Source organism: Caloenas nicobarica, chromosome 11 (genome assembly GCF_036013445.1).
Source record: "Caloenas nicobarica isolate bCalNic1 chromosome 11, bCalNic1.hap1, whole genome shotgun sequence".
Taxonomy (NCBI): Eukaryota; Metazoa; Chordata; class Aves; order Columbiformes; family Columbidae; genus Caloenas; species Caloenas nicobarica.
The window spans coordinates 2735265-2749035 of record NC_088255.1 but is presented as its reverse complement, the minus strand read 5'-3'; the positions used below and the strand labels follow the sequence as shown (position 1 = coordinate 2749035).

Here is a 13771-nt window from a genome sequence, read left to right as displayed (position 1 = left end):
TAAAGGTGATGTTCAACTTCTCTTTGCATTTGAAATGGAGAAGTGATTGGATCTTTTTTTTCTGGTGAAGAGAGAGTTTACTACAAAATGTTTGACTGTAATGTAGTGATAAATAAATAGTTATTACAGTCTAATTAAGGAGATAAATTCAATTTTCAGCTCTACAGGACAGATTTAAATCTGGCTTCCAGTGTTTTCAGTCTGTTTGCACATATAGCAGGGATGTGTGTTGATTAAGAAAATCTGGATTTTAACAGGACGGCTATTGCATGTACATCTATAGTACGTTACACATATCTTGATTCATTCCTTTGTACGACAGCTTAATTTTAGGCACACAGGGCTGCGGCAATCCCTGGAAGCTGTTCATCTGTGTTTTGCAAGCCTTTCTTTGTCTCTAGGCTCAGGTCTTATTGTATTTTCATTACTTATTAAAAATAGCTGGTAGTATTGTCAAATTAGTGGGATTAACCTACTTTAAAAAGGAAATTAGGTCAGTTACTATATTCATGCCCAGCCTTCGACTCTCATGTATTGTTACAGATCTCTTGCGTCCTCCGAAACGGGCAGTTTCCTGTGGAAAATACAGCCCTGCGTGCGGCAGTCTGCTTCACCCACCCTCGAGCACAGCACTGAAACAATCACGGTGGGGTAAAGGCCCCGTCACCTGTGATCAGCCTCTGCTGATAAAAGCCTCTCGGCCAGAGGAGGACGGTGACTTACTGCAGGCTGCTAAGAGATGCCCCATTAGCAGGTCGTTTGCGACAGTGAAGACAAATGGGGCTGTTACATACTTCTGATATTTGAAACACACCTGAAAAATCAGACTTCAAAACAGTTTTTGAGGTTATCTTCACCAAAGCACCTAGGAACACCCCTTCCAAACCTACCGTACCTGAAATGGAGAAGAAGCAAGCGCTGCCATGGAATGCACTCACCAACCAGCAAGCCATGGATCCTCTGAGAAGAAACTTCTTCCCAGTGAGGGTGCCAGAGCCTGGCCCAGGCTGCCCAGGGAGGTTGTGGAGTCTCCTTCTCTGCAGACATTCCAACCCGCCTGGACACCTTCCCGTGTAACCTCATCTGGGTGTTCCTGCTCCGGCGGGGGATTGGACTGGATGAGCTTTCGAGGTCCCTTCCGATCCCTGACATTCTGGGATTCTGTGATTCTCTCTGACCAGAGATCGGGAAGCAAAGGGGGACTGGACACTACCTGCAGTAATAGCTCTAGATAGCTATTGTGGCATCGGAAGCACAGGGCACACTGGAGCCAGAAGCGATTCCTCCTGCTCTGTGCAGCTGCCCCTGTCTCAGGCCACATGCAAAGTCCAAGGCCCAGCTGCTTCTCTGCCATGCAAGGATCAGGAACGCAAGCGCTCACAAGGCAAAGGCTCAGCAGACCATGTCTCCACTCACTCCATCCTCAGCTTTTTGAGTCCTCCTTTGCTCTTGGCCCCTTATGTTTTTCACTAGAGTTACTAAGTAAAGCACATATTCAGAACTGATGATTGCCATTTAGGCAGGGGAGTCTGTTGTGCATCCACGAGCAGAGTTCACTCCTGCCTCCAGTCACCCGCAGCTCCCCGTGAGAGCTCCAGGGTAGAGCCCTTAAGCCTGTTCCTTTCAAAAAACCTTTTATTCTGCCTCCAGTTTCCCCATGCCATAGAATCTTTATTATTGTCTTCCTGGTAAGAGGACAAGATTGACCTCTAGATAATACACCTAGAGAAAGGCAGAGAGAGAATTACCCTTCTGGCTTTTCTCTGACAATTCCTCCTCTCCAAACCAGTTCACAGTCACCCTCACTCTCACACCAGGGTAGGAAAATTAACATGTAGGGAAAACACGCAGTTACATGTCATTAGCTACCTATCTGCATCTAGGAAAAACAACTGAAAGTTAATAGTGTGCTTTTTCTCTTTCCTCTCAGCTTCAAGCTGATCTACAACTAAAAAAGAGATTGCAATTTCTGCATATTAATTACACCCCAGAAAAGGGGAGACAGAGAGGAAAGAAAGTAGGACAAATCCAGCCTGTACAGGGCGTTCCTTTCTCTAGAACAATGAGCCGCCACAATGCAACTTCTAGCATTCCTTGGTGTCCACTTCTTTCCACGCTGACCCACATGCACAGATACTGCTGAGAAAGGCTGAACCGTCAGGAAGCGTAAGGTTACTCAAGGAACACGAGAGCCGCTGCAGAACCAGCCCCACAAAAAACATGCAGAAAAGCCTCAGGCATCCTCATGAACACCCTTGGGATTCCTTAGTACTGTACTTGTTAGCAGGTAACAGAAAGAAAACCTTTGTTGTTGTTTGGTTGGTTTGGGGTTTTTTGGTGAGTTTTTAAGTGTCCAGAGAAAGCAGAGAGCAAAGCAGCGCACAGCACATGCAGACTCTCCCACCCCCTTGTGCCAGCTGAAAAGGAGAGTCCAGCTTACAGTGAACAGCATCCTTTACAGTCTCCCTTCGCCATCTTCTTTAGGCAACGCATGGAATATGCAGGAAATGCACACTGCCAGGGATGTCTCTGTGAATCCCACTAGACTGGGGCTGACAACTTTTAAATCAAGCTTTTTCTTTTCCCGTTTTCCGGGACCATCTCTGCACAGGAGCCAACTGAACGTTCCTGAGCTGTGAAGCAGATCTGGATTTTGTAACATGATGCTGTTGCCTCAACATTCAACTGCAGGATGGGCAATCTCATAGTAAGATGTTTGCGACATCTTTACTTTTTTCTGGATCATTACACGGCAAGCAGAGTCACATCTCCATTGTGTAACAAATGCTCATTTTGCATTGTTAAATGTCACTTCTCAAAGTCAGTGGCTCCAAGAACCAGGGATAATCTTGCACCCAAATGAAATAAATACTGCCACAACTTCTTACTTTGTAGCAACATTCTATATCCCTGGCATTTTCCTCATCAATAGGAATATATCACAAAGAGAGCAAAGAGAGCCCACCCCGCCACTCTGCACGGGCAGGTGGGCAGACGCTCAGCTCTTCCCCCAAACAAGCAAGGAATGACATTTTGCAGAGTTCATACATTCTTTACCTTGTAGCAAACATTGCCCTCAGGGAAGAGAAGGTCGCGGCATCTTCTTTCAAAGCCTTCAACTCATTTCGCAGCTTCATCATTGTCTCTGTAACCATAGCTTTCTCGTTTTCATACTTGCTTTTTAAGTTGGCAAGGGCTACCTCCGCAGTCTGTTTACCAAGAAGAACAGAAACGTACCAGTTAATGGAACTCTTCACCAAGTGGCTGGCCAAAAGATTTTTAATCACCGTTCACATAATGAAACATTTACTTTGCACTGGAATGTTAAACTTCTAGTCAACTTTTCTTGTACAAATTAAATAAAATTTCATTTTTGAACACTGGAAACAGATCAGGCATATGGGTCTCCTACTCCCATTAACTATGCAGCAGCATCTAGGGAGTTACAGAATATAAATTTAGTGACACCTATCTCCAACTACTAAAAGAAATTAAACTTTCTTTGTTCTTTGTGTTAAGTATATAACGTCTATTTACTATCTCTATATTTAAACGCATTCATCAATCACTTGCACAGTTCTCTAACCCTTAGAGCATTTTACCTATCTTACATTTTGGGGCACCTTTACTAAAATAAATGTGCAAAAGAAAGCCGAAAGTATGTACATACTACTTAAACAACACAATACATTCTCTTTTTATATTTTGAAGACAACTGCAATTTACATTACTTTAAAGGAAACAATGAAGCCTGTCACATGGTGTCCTAATGGCTGTTATTTTCATCTACTGCACTGCTAGTATGTATCAAACGGCACAGCCCAATCCCCAAAGACTAATTTTACCTTTCACCCTTGTTATTTTGACCATGTTCTTCTATCACATCCTCATCTTGAAAGGCTTTCTTTTATTTTGAAATTTGAGAGAGTGCATAAGCTTAAGAACTCTTTTAAGGGTAACTACTGGAATTCTTTCAAGCAGAAAATAGGATTTACTCCTTCATTTTAGGTGTCTTACATTAAATATAACCTGATAAAATTCAGACAGCAGTAGACTGCAGCTATAATAAGAAGTCTCACAAGTGTGTGACCAGCAGAAGGCAGTGAAAGCCCCAGCGCGCGGCTTTGTGGCAGGACAGCTGTGCCCCCAACAGGGGCCTGGACCGAACAAATAGCAGCAACAAAAGCCTCTCTGAGTTGAAAGTACGGCAGTGTGACAAATTCTCTTGTCTTTGTGACCTAATTCCTTGACTCTACAACCTTCCTATCTGTGAGAACTGGTTACCTGTTTGTTGGCCTTCAGCACAGTTCTCAGGGTTGCTATCTGTTCTCTCTTGGTGCTCAGCAGGGACTTCAGCTTCAGGATTTCTTCCATGAGAGCTTCCTTGTCTTTGTCCACCACCGGCCCAAGTTCTTGAGTGGCAACACGCTGCCTGGACAACTCAGTTGTTCTGTCCACAGCGGCTTGCAGGTGTTTGATCTGATCCCGGATTATCGCGATCAAGTTGTAAATGTTCATTGGTTCTTTCCGAGGATCCGACACGGGAGACGGCAGAGATGACACTGGAGATGGGCTGCTGTCACCGCTTCCATTCTCCGCCTTTCCTAGCTCTATAGTTAACAGCCCTTTAGAAAGAAGAATGGGAGACCTTCTTCCCTTGGTCTCCGGACTATTGCGTCCACCTTTACCTTCCTTGTAGTAATCCAGCATCACTCTGTTTGGAGTTTCATTGTTGCACATGCAGACGTGGTGGTATAAATTGGCCAGTTCTTCACTGAAGGTGACCAGTTCATCTTGGGCCACGCTGAGGCTGCCCTGTGTTTCTCCAGCGACATCGCTGACTTTCTTCAGCTCCTTCTCCAGCCTGGCCACCTGCTCTCTATCATGCCGACTGGATTTTTCTAGCGAGGTGATCTTTTCAGTGAGAGCTTGGCTCTCAGTCTCGTATCTGTTCTTCTCTTCCTCATACTTAGACTCACACTCTTTGTATTTGGCCTTAAGATTTTTAAGCTCCTCTTTTAGGTCAGTAATCTCTGCCACAGCCACTTTGTACTTGCACTCCAGGATCTCTGGCCCATTGATGTCGACTTCATAATAGTCTCCATCTTCATGGCTGTCTCGGTCCTTCTCATTGTCAAGGGCAGACTGACGTTCCTTGCTGACCTGGAGCTTCTTCATCGCATTCAGGTTTTCTGTGAGCCTGCCGACTTTCTCATGCTGCTCTGAGAGGGCCCCCCGTGTATTTTCCAGCTGCTTCTGAGATTCCTGTAGCGTTGTTAACAAGTTCACCTTTTCTCTTTCCATCTGAAATGCACGAACACAGACATTGTATGTAAAGGGAACTCTATCACCTAAATGATTTTATTCTAAGAGACGGCAACTTAGCCGAGGTCCATATGGCTACAGAAATCTGATCACATGCACATTATGGAAAAGGCTGTTTAATTTATTCTAAAGCTATCTCAAGCACAGTGTCTCTTGCCAATTCTTTCTCATTTCCACTTCAAAATGCACATTTTAACACTTTTCTTCCATAGCTGATGGTCTCATTGTGAAAACAACCTTTCAGCTGAAGATAAGCCAAATTTTACTGTTATCTTGCGAATTATTAAGTAAATATTAGAAAACATGCAGCTAGTCTACAGTGGAAGCTTGGAGCTTCATCGAAGACTCAGAAGTACTTAAGCTTTTGAAGTTTCTCCTCTCAATGTTCTCATTTTGAGAACATCCAGCATTTTTCTCCACAAAGGCTTTTTCTTATAGAACACTTCAAAAATGCTTGACAAAATAACTAGAAAACATTCCTAGGCAACACAAATATATACCTTCTTTCAAACTCTCCATCCTCCAAATAGCACAAATATAACACAGAACTGCTTGGTACTGATTAAAACTTCAATTTCTTTGACCTAATGAAAGAAACTTGTTATGGGTACAAAAGTCCTTTTCATGAAGATCACTGGAGTAACTGTCAATTTTTGAACAAAATACTACCTGTCTCGCTAGTGACATAACGAGTAGTCAGAGCATGTGCTGCATAGAAGATGCAGTACAACCTTCCTCCAAACAGTGTACACGACTGCCAGCTTCTTTGCATTAAAAAAAAAAAAAGCTGTGGATTTCCACTGACAAACATTTAACATCCTCAAATTCTAAATCAATCAGAGCCTTTACAAATATAGTTCGTACCGTATGGTGCCCACGTGAGATATTGAAAAGACTGAAATTACAGTACAAAAAACTCTAGCAGCTATTTGGAAATACGCAGTTGTTCAGGAAACCCATTTACCTGTACAAGCTGTTGTTTCAGCTTCTGGATTTCAGAAATGTTTAATTCACTCAAAAGATCTGAAACCAGACTGGGGGCTGGAGGGAAGCTTTCATTTTTCTTGGGCGTTGATGTACTATTCTTGCCATTGCTGAGCTTGCTGAGGCAGTTTTGTTCCAATCCGTTCATGATTTCATCATTATTGGGCTCCGTGGCTTCATCACTGAACTTCAGTCCATCCAAAGAGATGTTCAGGTGGCTGTTGTACATGGAGTCGTTGATGTTCATGTAGTGAGAGAGCTCCTTACGAAGGTTGTTCTTCTGCTCCCGCTCTGTCTTCAGGGTCTCTAAGGCCTCCTCAAGCTGCCGTTCCGAGATCTCCTTCAGCCGTATGGCATCTTCCAGCTGGCTGTTGAGAAATTCTGTTTCCTCTTCGAGCCTTTTGATTTCATGTTTCAGGCCTTCAAACTCTACCTGGAGGGGAGGGGAAAAAAAAAAACCTAATGAAAACGTCTGCCCACAAGACATCAAGTGATTTTACTTTTGAATGTTTTATTTCATTAAATATGGTGAGAATAGAATAATTTTTTCAGATCTGGAGTCTAGTTTTGGCACTATGACTGTAAACACTGCTTACATCATTTACCTTCACAGAGACCACGGAATAAAATTTTTAAGCGGCTATTCCAGCTTAATGAAGACAGGCGGGAGATACAGCGTGTGATACAGAGGCATCACAAAACAGGCTTTCCCAGCACATTATGCAAACACTTTCTCTGTTTGATTAACAAATTTCCTGGCCAAACTTCCCACAAATTCAAGCTCAGATTTCCAAAACCCAGCATGGCAAAGCTGTGCTCCCGACGCTCTGCTGCTACGACAGGACACTGGGCTTAAAACTGCTGGGATGCACCGAGCAATCAAGCTCTGCTTTTATACATTAAAAATAAAATGGTTTATTATTTCAACACATCTTGAGAGAACTACAATTCAGACTCTACACTTCAGACTCGTAGTGCTGCTGCATGAAATTTGATGGCATGTTTTAAGTTTTTACCTGCAAAATTGCTTTTTTTTTTTTGAACCTCTCTTGCACTGAAATTACGAACACCAACCATTAGCGTAAAATTTTGAATCCCTCGTGGGCAGAAAAAAAAAAGCATAGAGAACATATTTTCCTCACCTTGAAGCAAAGGCAGGAAAAAAATACCACACAATATATGATCCTATTGATTTTTGCCAACTGCTGAAGGAATTTTAGATGCAAACATACACCAGCCTGGTAGCACCGAACCATGCCTGACTTAAAAACCAGGAACCAATCACGTTAATTCAGTTTTGCAAGTTAAGCCTGGGAAAACGTGATGACTTCTTCTAGTGTGATAATTAAAGCTTAATAAAGTTAATCAAGTAGGATTAGGACAAGGTAGAAAATGAAATAATCCGTAGCCACGAAAGGAATTAGCTCTTGGTTCTATATATGTCTACTGAGCAAAAATATTTAAGATGGTAGTCTATTTTCGAAGGTTCAGAACACAAACGCAGTAGCCAATAACTCCTAGCAACTGACAGATAGCATCTGAGGTTAAACTTGGCTCAGCCCAGAATGACAGCATTCTTCAATATTCTTATTTTAGAATGTGAACATGGAGCTGGGAACTTTCACTTGCTCCTCTAAATACAATGAATGAGGAAAAAAACCCAACCAACCAAACAAACAAAGGTAAAAAATGAAAATAAACAACTCTGCAGGCTGGATTTTACCAGAGCACTATCTCTTCCAGTCTGCACCCAGAGCATAACGGCACCTTCATCCCCACCGCATGATGTCAGGGCACTCAAAACAGCGTCACTAGACCAAATGCATTGAGGTGACAAGAGGTCCAACCTGGAACCCCCTTTGGGCACACCAGTGAGGCCAAAGTGATAAACCCCGACATGGATTTTCACCGGGAGATAAATGAAGTACATTCAGTATCCCAAATACATCGCTTGGTAGGGCAGCTTTTATTCAGACCGCTGAAGGAGATCTGAAGCAAATCCTAATAAACTTTTGCTATGCGCACACTCCAACAGATTGTATTAACATCACTGTTTTCTTCAAGAGCTTTTATTTCAGGAATGTGATAACATTTTCTCAATTGAACGTTGAGTTCTATTTATACAATGAGACTGATGGGTACCTGAAGAATAAAAATATTGAGTCCCCAATTGACAGATGAAGAAAAGTGAACCGTGCCAAAGACCACATCTGATCTAATTATCTCTGCAAATGATAACTCGGGGAAATTGAGTTGTTCCAAAAATGCAGTTTTCTAAAATTCTGAAAATAGGTGAAACTGTGCAATTAAGTGTGACTTTTCAGATGAGCAGTAGTCACACAGGTCTGACAGTACAGAGCTATTAGAACAGTAGTCCACGTCTAATGAAAGCAGCTAGAAGAGAAACAGTACAGAACTGGAGAGATAACGTAAGCGCTATGTAGCAATAAAAACATCTGTTCAGAAATACACCCAGTTACAGATATGGTAGATGAGGATGGAAAGATGGACAGAGAGTATTGCAAAGAGACAATGAAAACCTAGTGTAGCAAAAAGACTAAACCAAGTAACGAATCAGATTGGTAGAGACGTCACTTCCATCGAAGAGAGAGAAGGCAGTGGAAGGACTAGGAGGTCAAAATAAAAGCAATGAAGTCTTCTGGCTGCGTATAAACAGTCAGAAAGGACTTAAACACTTTGCAACAACTCTTGGTACTAGAAGATAAGAGCTTATGGTCTCAAAAGTAGTACAAGCACAGACAAGGAGTGGTTGGATATTCGAACGAGACAGAACCGTGACATAACACAGGAATTAACTGGTCCTACCAAAGCAGTGCTCACTATTTTGAAAAAACTTACCTGATTTTGCTTCAGGACAGACACTTGTTTCTGGAGACAGATGTTTTCCTCTTCCAGCTCAGTGTAGTCTTGCAGCAAACGCGCTTCTCGGAATTTATATTCCTTAATATCATCTCGCAGACGGGCCCTTTGGATTTCCACATTCTGATTGACCTGGAAAATCAAATAAATTCGAAAATGATGGTGACTTGGTCAGCTACAATTAAATTTCAAAGTTTTATCTTTCCTTATGTGCACTAATCAATTAGATTCTATTCAAACAGACATTCTTCCCCTCCCCTCAAAATGAAATTACTGAAATCCAAATCATTTACACAATAATTAGATTTTGCTTTTTTGCTTCTCTTACAAATTCTCATCCTTGACTCAAAGAAAAGTTAATGAGCAAGCAGAGTGCGCTGGTTTGACTGGAAGTGAATTAATTTTCTTCACACAGTTAGAAACCTTTCTTTTTTGTAGCTAGCATAGTCGATATTTGGATTTAGTTTGAGAACAAGAAGATAACACCCCGGGACAGAGTTAATGTTTTTTTTCAGTTGTTATTGTCTGGGTGCCAAGGTCTTTTTGAGGTCTCTGGCTGCAGGTGTGAGGCAGCTGGGAAGGGGGACGTGGGTGGGACAGACCTTGACTGACACCCAGACCGATCAATGAGAACATGCCGTGGCATTAGCATCAGGCTTCAGATTTAAGGAGAGTCGGGATCTTCCGGCTAAAGGGAATGGAGAGACCTGTTCTGGTCTCTGCTCCGTTTCGGAGGAGTTCTGTTTGGGATGTTCTTTAGTTCGGCCTTTTGCCATCCCGCTGTTTTGCAGAGGCCTCTGGGCCTTTCTGCCTCTCTCTCTCTTTTCTCTCTGGGATCAGCTGCTCAGGACAAGGATTCTCCTTCCTGGGACTGGCTGCTCCTTTCTTTTATATTCTATTTCCATTTTATGTATATTTTATCAGCAGTGGTATATTCGTATTATTCTGTTATTTCATCAAACTGTGTTTATCTCAATCCACGCATTTCTCCCTTCCCGTTTGATTCTCTCCCCCATTTGGGGGTAGGGGACGGAGCGAGCGGCTATCGTGGTTATATTGCCAGCTGGGGTTAAACTGCGACGCAGGGAAAGCAGCACTCACACCTACATTGTCTCACTGGCTGTAAGCACCAAACAATAGTTGTCCAGGTCAGAAGTCAATGCCTAAATCTGTTAACATGAAGGGCCTTTTCACAAGAGAAAGACAGATTCAGATGACTCCAGGTATTCTTATTTGGACATGTTTTTGCTGCTGCTTTTCAACAGATCTTTTCTTTATGCCTAGTGCAATAATTTGGCAACATTTTCTAATGAATCCTTTTGGAGAGAGACACTGAGTTAAAGCTCAAATTAAATCCAGGATCCCAGGTACAAAGAAACAGCAACTGTGGTTGACTTATAAAATGTTCGCTCTCCTCAGCCCCAAGACTTATGCAAGACCTTAAAAAAATTTTAACCAAAAAAAAAAAAAAAAAAAAGGTCACCATTGTTTTGGGATAGATAAGAAGTAAAAATCAATATATTGGTGTAGAAGGATCTTCAGATCTTTTGTGAATATACACGGACACTTAAATCGAGCTAGCACTTAACCAGCTATGTGAATGGCTCGCTGTACTTAGCTTTATTTTTTCCAATGTTATTTTCCTTCTATCCACACCTTCAAATACTTAACTAAAACAAAGTGAAAAACATGTTCGAAAACATCAGTGTAAATATCTTCAGAGATAGGCAATACAGTTCCCTACAAAAATAGTATCCAGATATTTTAGCAGCCATACATGTGAAGTGACAGGATGGTTTTCCAAACAGTTCTAAATCGGCTCAAAACAAACACAAGCTCATGAAAGAGGCATCCCATCAATTCAGCTACTTAGGTTATGGTATGTTATTTCTGTTTTCATCTACCCAGCAGCCCAGCCAAGAAAGCTTCATCCTCTGCTATACAAACTCAGATTCTGCCGTGTTCTCCACTTCTGGTTAGAAACAGGAATGTCAGCAATGAGTAAGATATGGTCTCACTCCTCTTGCGGGTGCACAGAAGCAATACAACAGGTATTAACAGGCACCTACAAAGAGGTGAGAGATAAAGGAAATGACTGTGGCAGGAACATATGCCAGGACTTGGATCTGGCATGTTCTGAACACAAACACAGAATCACCTGCAACTGTTAAGACCGATAATTTAAATTATAGCTCTCTCACACATCAGGTAGAGATTAGACTATATAAACTTGTCAGTTTATTTTTAGCAACGAAGAACGCTACTTCCCGGCACACTGAAAAGCTAAAATAAGCACTCATTGCTGAAACCAGACACTACAGTACAACGATGCCCATGAAAACTTGTCACATCCCATATTCCACACCTGAGCAGGCGTTGGCTCCATCTTTGCACAAACCCAGGGCCACAGGGAGCTGAAGGCTACAGGCTGACGTGAATTCCCATCGTAACTTCGCCTTAACAACGGCAATGAAGACCTCTTGCCTTCAGTAGAAAGAGCCTCCAGCTGAATAATCCAAACTGTTAGGACTGCAAAAGGCTCTTACATCAAACTGTGTTTCATACAAATTAGGAGATCTTATCTGTAATTTCCCCCATTCCCAAGCAAGTGAAATGCAATGGAAGACCTCCCACAAAGCTTTTGGCAGCTTCTCTCCTCACCATTCAGGGGTTGCTTTGCTCCTCCTCCTCCCTGGATGATTTAATCTTTGCAGAGGTCAATGCCTGGAGAAATCATTGGAGCCAGTCTTCTTTGAGAAAGAATGGTTTCTGTCCAGTCTTGCCCGTTTAATTCAGAGCAACAGTAAGAGCTCATTATTTAATGCAAAAGTATCACTGTGCTCTGCCTAGCACAAGAAAAATCATTCTATTTCAATGCGTGTACAGGAAGGGCAGATTTAAAAATAGCTCCCTTGTTCCCTGACTGGGCAAGGAAGATATAACCTAGATTTATTGGCTGTTTAGCAAGCTGTACATTCAGTTTGCTCTTAGCATTTTCTTGTCAAACAAATGTGTGTGTCTGCAAGCTGCAAGGTTAAACGAGGTGCCACGCTCTCTCGTATAACTGACCAAATGGTGGGATTTTTTCTGCAGGGAAGAGACCAGATTTTTCTATTACCCATACAGAAAGTGGTGTTCATGTATTTTAAGACAGATACACATTCATTGCACGTGTTGTCACAGGCGGTGTTCTACAGTTCCTCAAATCTGCAGAAAAGGTGAGTTGATGGATGAGTTTGAACCTTTCTGTGACTCTTGTTGCTTCAGTGGTTTAGTGGCTTCTTCCTTCCTCCTTGCCCTGAGCTGCCCCTGAGCACAGGAGAGAAGAGGGAGCTGGACCACAAGGGTTAGGCCCTCAGCTACACACAAAAAAATAAAAATCACACCTCCACTCCAAGCTAATCATACAGCACTTTGAAATATCATTACCACTGTGCACAGAATTGATGGCCATGAAGTCCCGTTGAGAGATCATCTGTCTGACAAAACTCCTCAACTTCTCAACCTCAAGAACATTCCTGCTACACAGACACCTCCCCATCCTTCCTGCCCAGGAAGAGACTGTGATCTGAACATGATTTTGCTTGATCTAAAGGCCACAGACCACTCTGCTCCTGCTACTAGAGAGCTTGTCTTCAGCCTTTTCATCCTCCCAGCTTTGCCTCATGCAGTTCTGCAAGGGGCCCCTCTGGGCAGCACCGGTGCTAGAAACAGCAGGGATGTCAAACACAAATACTGTCCTTCATCCCCGCCAAAAGCCTGCTCCTCAGCACTTGCTCTTCCAGTACACCCCAGCATACAAAGTTAGGTAAAATTTGACCCTGGGAATTAAATCGAGAAAAAAGAAAATCTCCGGTAGCTGATTCCCGCTGTTGTTTTGGGCTGAGCTCACCAGTCAAGCTGGGACACCGCCATGGTTTGGTTACCGTGAACTCCAGCTCCTGAGCTCACGGCTCAGTTTGAGTTGCCCACTGTGGTAAACATGCTCACACCTAATTTTACATGTTAAGAGTCAAAACTTAGCTTGCCTAAATTTATTAGGAATTCTAGGATTAGATTTAATGCTTCATGCAATAAATTTTCTAGATATGATCGCTCCCTCTTGTGCTCTTCACGGGGAGGATTCACAAAAAAGGATGCAGACTCTTTTGAATAACTACAGTACAGTCAAGAAAGGATGGCAACTCATATGTACTGTGTTTCTGTGGGGAAAAGAAAATCATAAAATCATTCAGGTTGGAAAAGACCCTTAGGATCACCAAGTCCAACTGTAAAGCTAACAAACACTATGAAGTCCACCAAAACAATCAATAAAACATCACATCTTACACAATTTATTAAATATCAGCATGAAAATTGGGAAGACTACTTCTTACTTATGTGACCTAGTGCTTTCTTCAGCACTTTTTTGAAGGAGATGCTTCAGCCAACATTTTTCTGAATACTGCCTTCATACTCACTGCTGTCACTCCAGAAAGGCCAACCTCAAAGCTACATCACCTACCCCAGCTATCGACGGTGAAATTAGAACTCAAAATATGGACCATAAACCTTTTCTATGTGCAAAAAGAAAAGGTCAAGT

At 42.4% G+C, this 13771-nt stretch overlaps 1 protein-coding gene across 2 annotated transcripts in view; it reads right to left on the bottom strand.

The window, feature by feature from the left end:
* BICD2 (BICD cargo adaptor 2) overlaps nt 1-13771 on the bottom strand; it is a 100239-nt gene that overhangs the window by 15116 nt on the left and 71352 nt on the right. For both annotated transcript variants that reach the window (XM_065642427.1, XM_065642426.1), the window contains exons 3-6: nt 9169-9321; nt 6290-6742; nt 4285-5304; nt 3058-3209 (exon numbers count right to left, since the gene is read on the bottom strand). In XM_065642427.1, the coding sequence (XP_065498499.1) occupies nt 3058-3209; nt 4285-5304; nt 6290-6742; nt 9169-9321 (1778 nt within the window). The remainder of the gene's footprint in view (nt 1-3057; nt 3210-4284; nt 5305-6289; nt 6743-9168; nt 9322-13771) is intronic.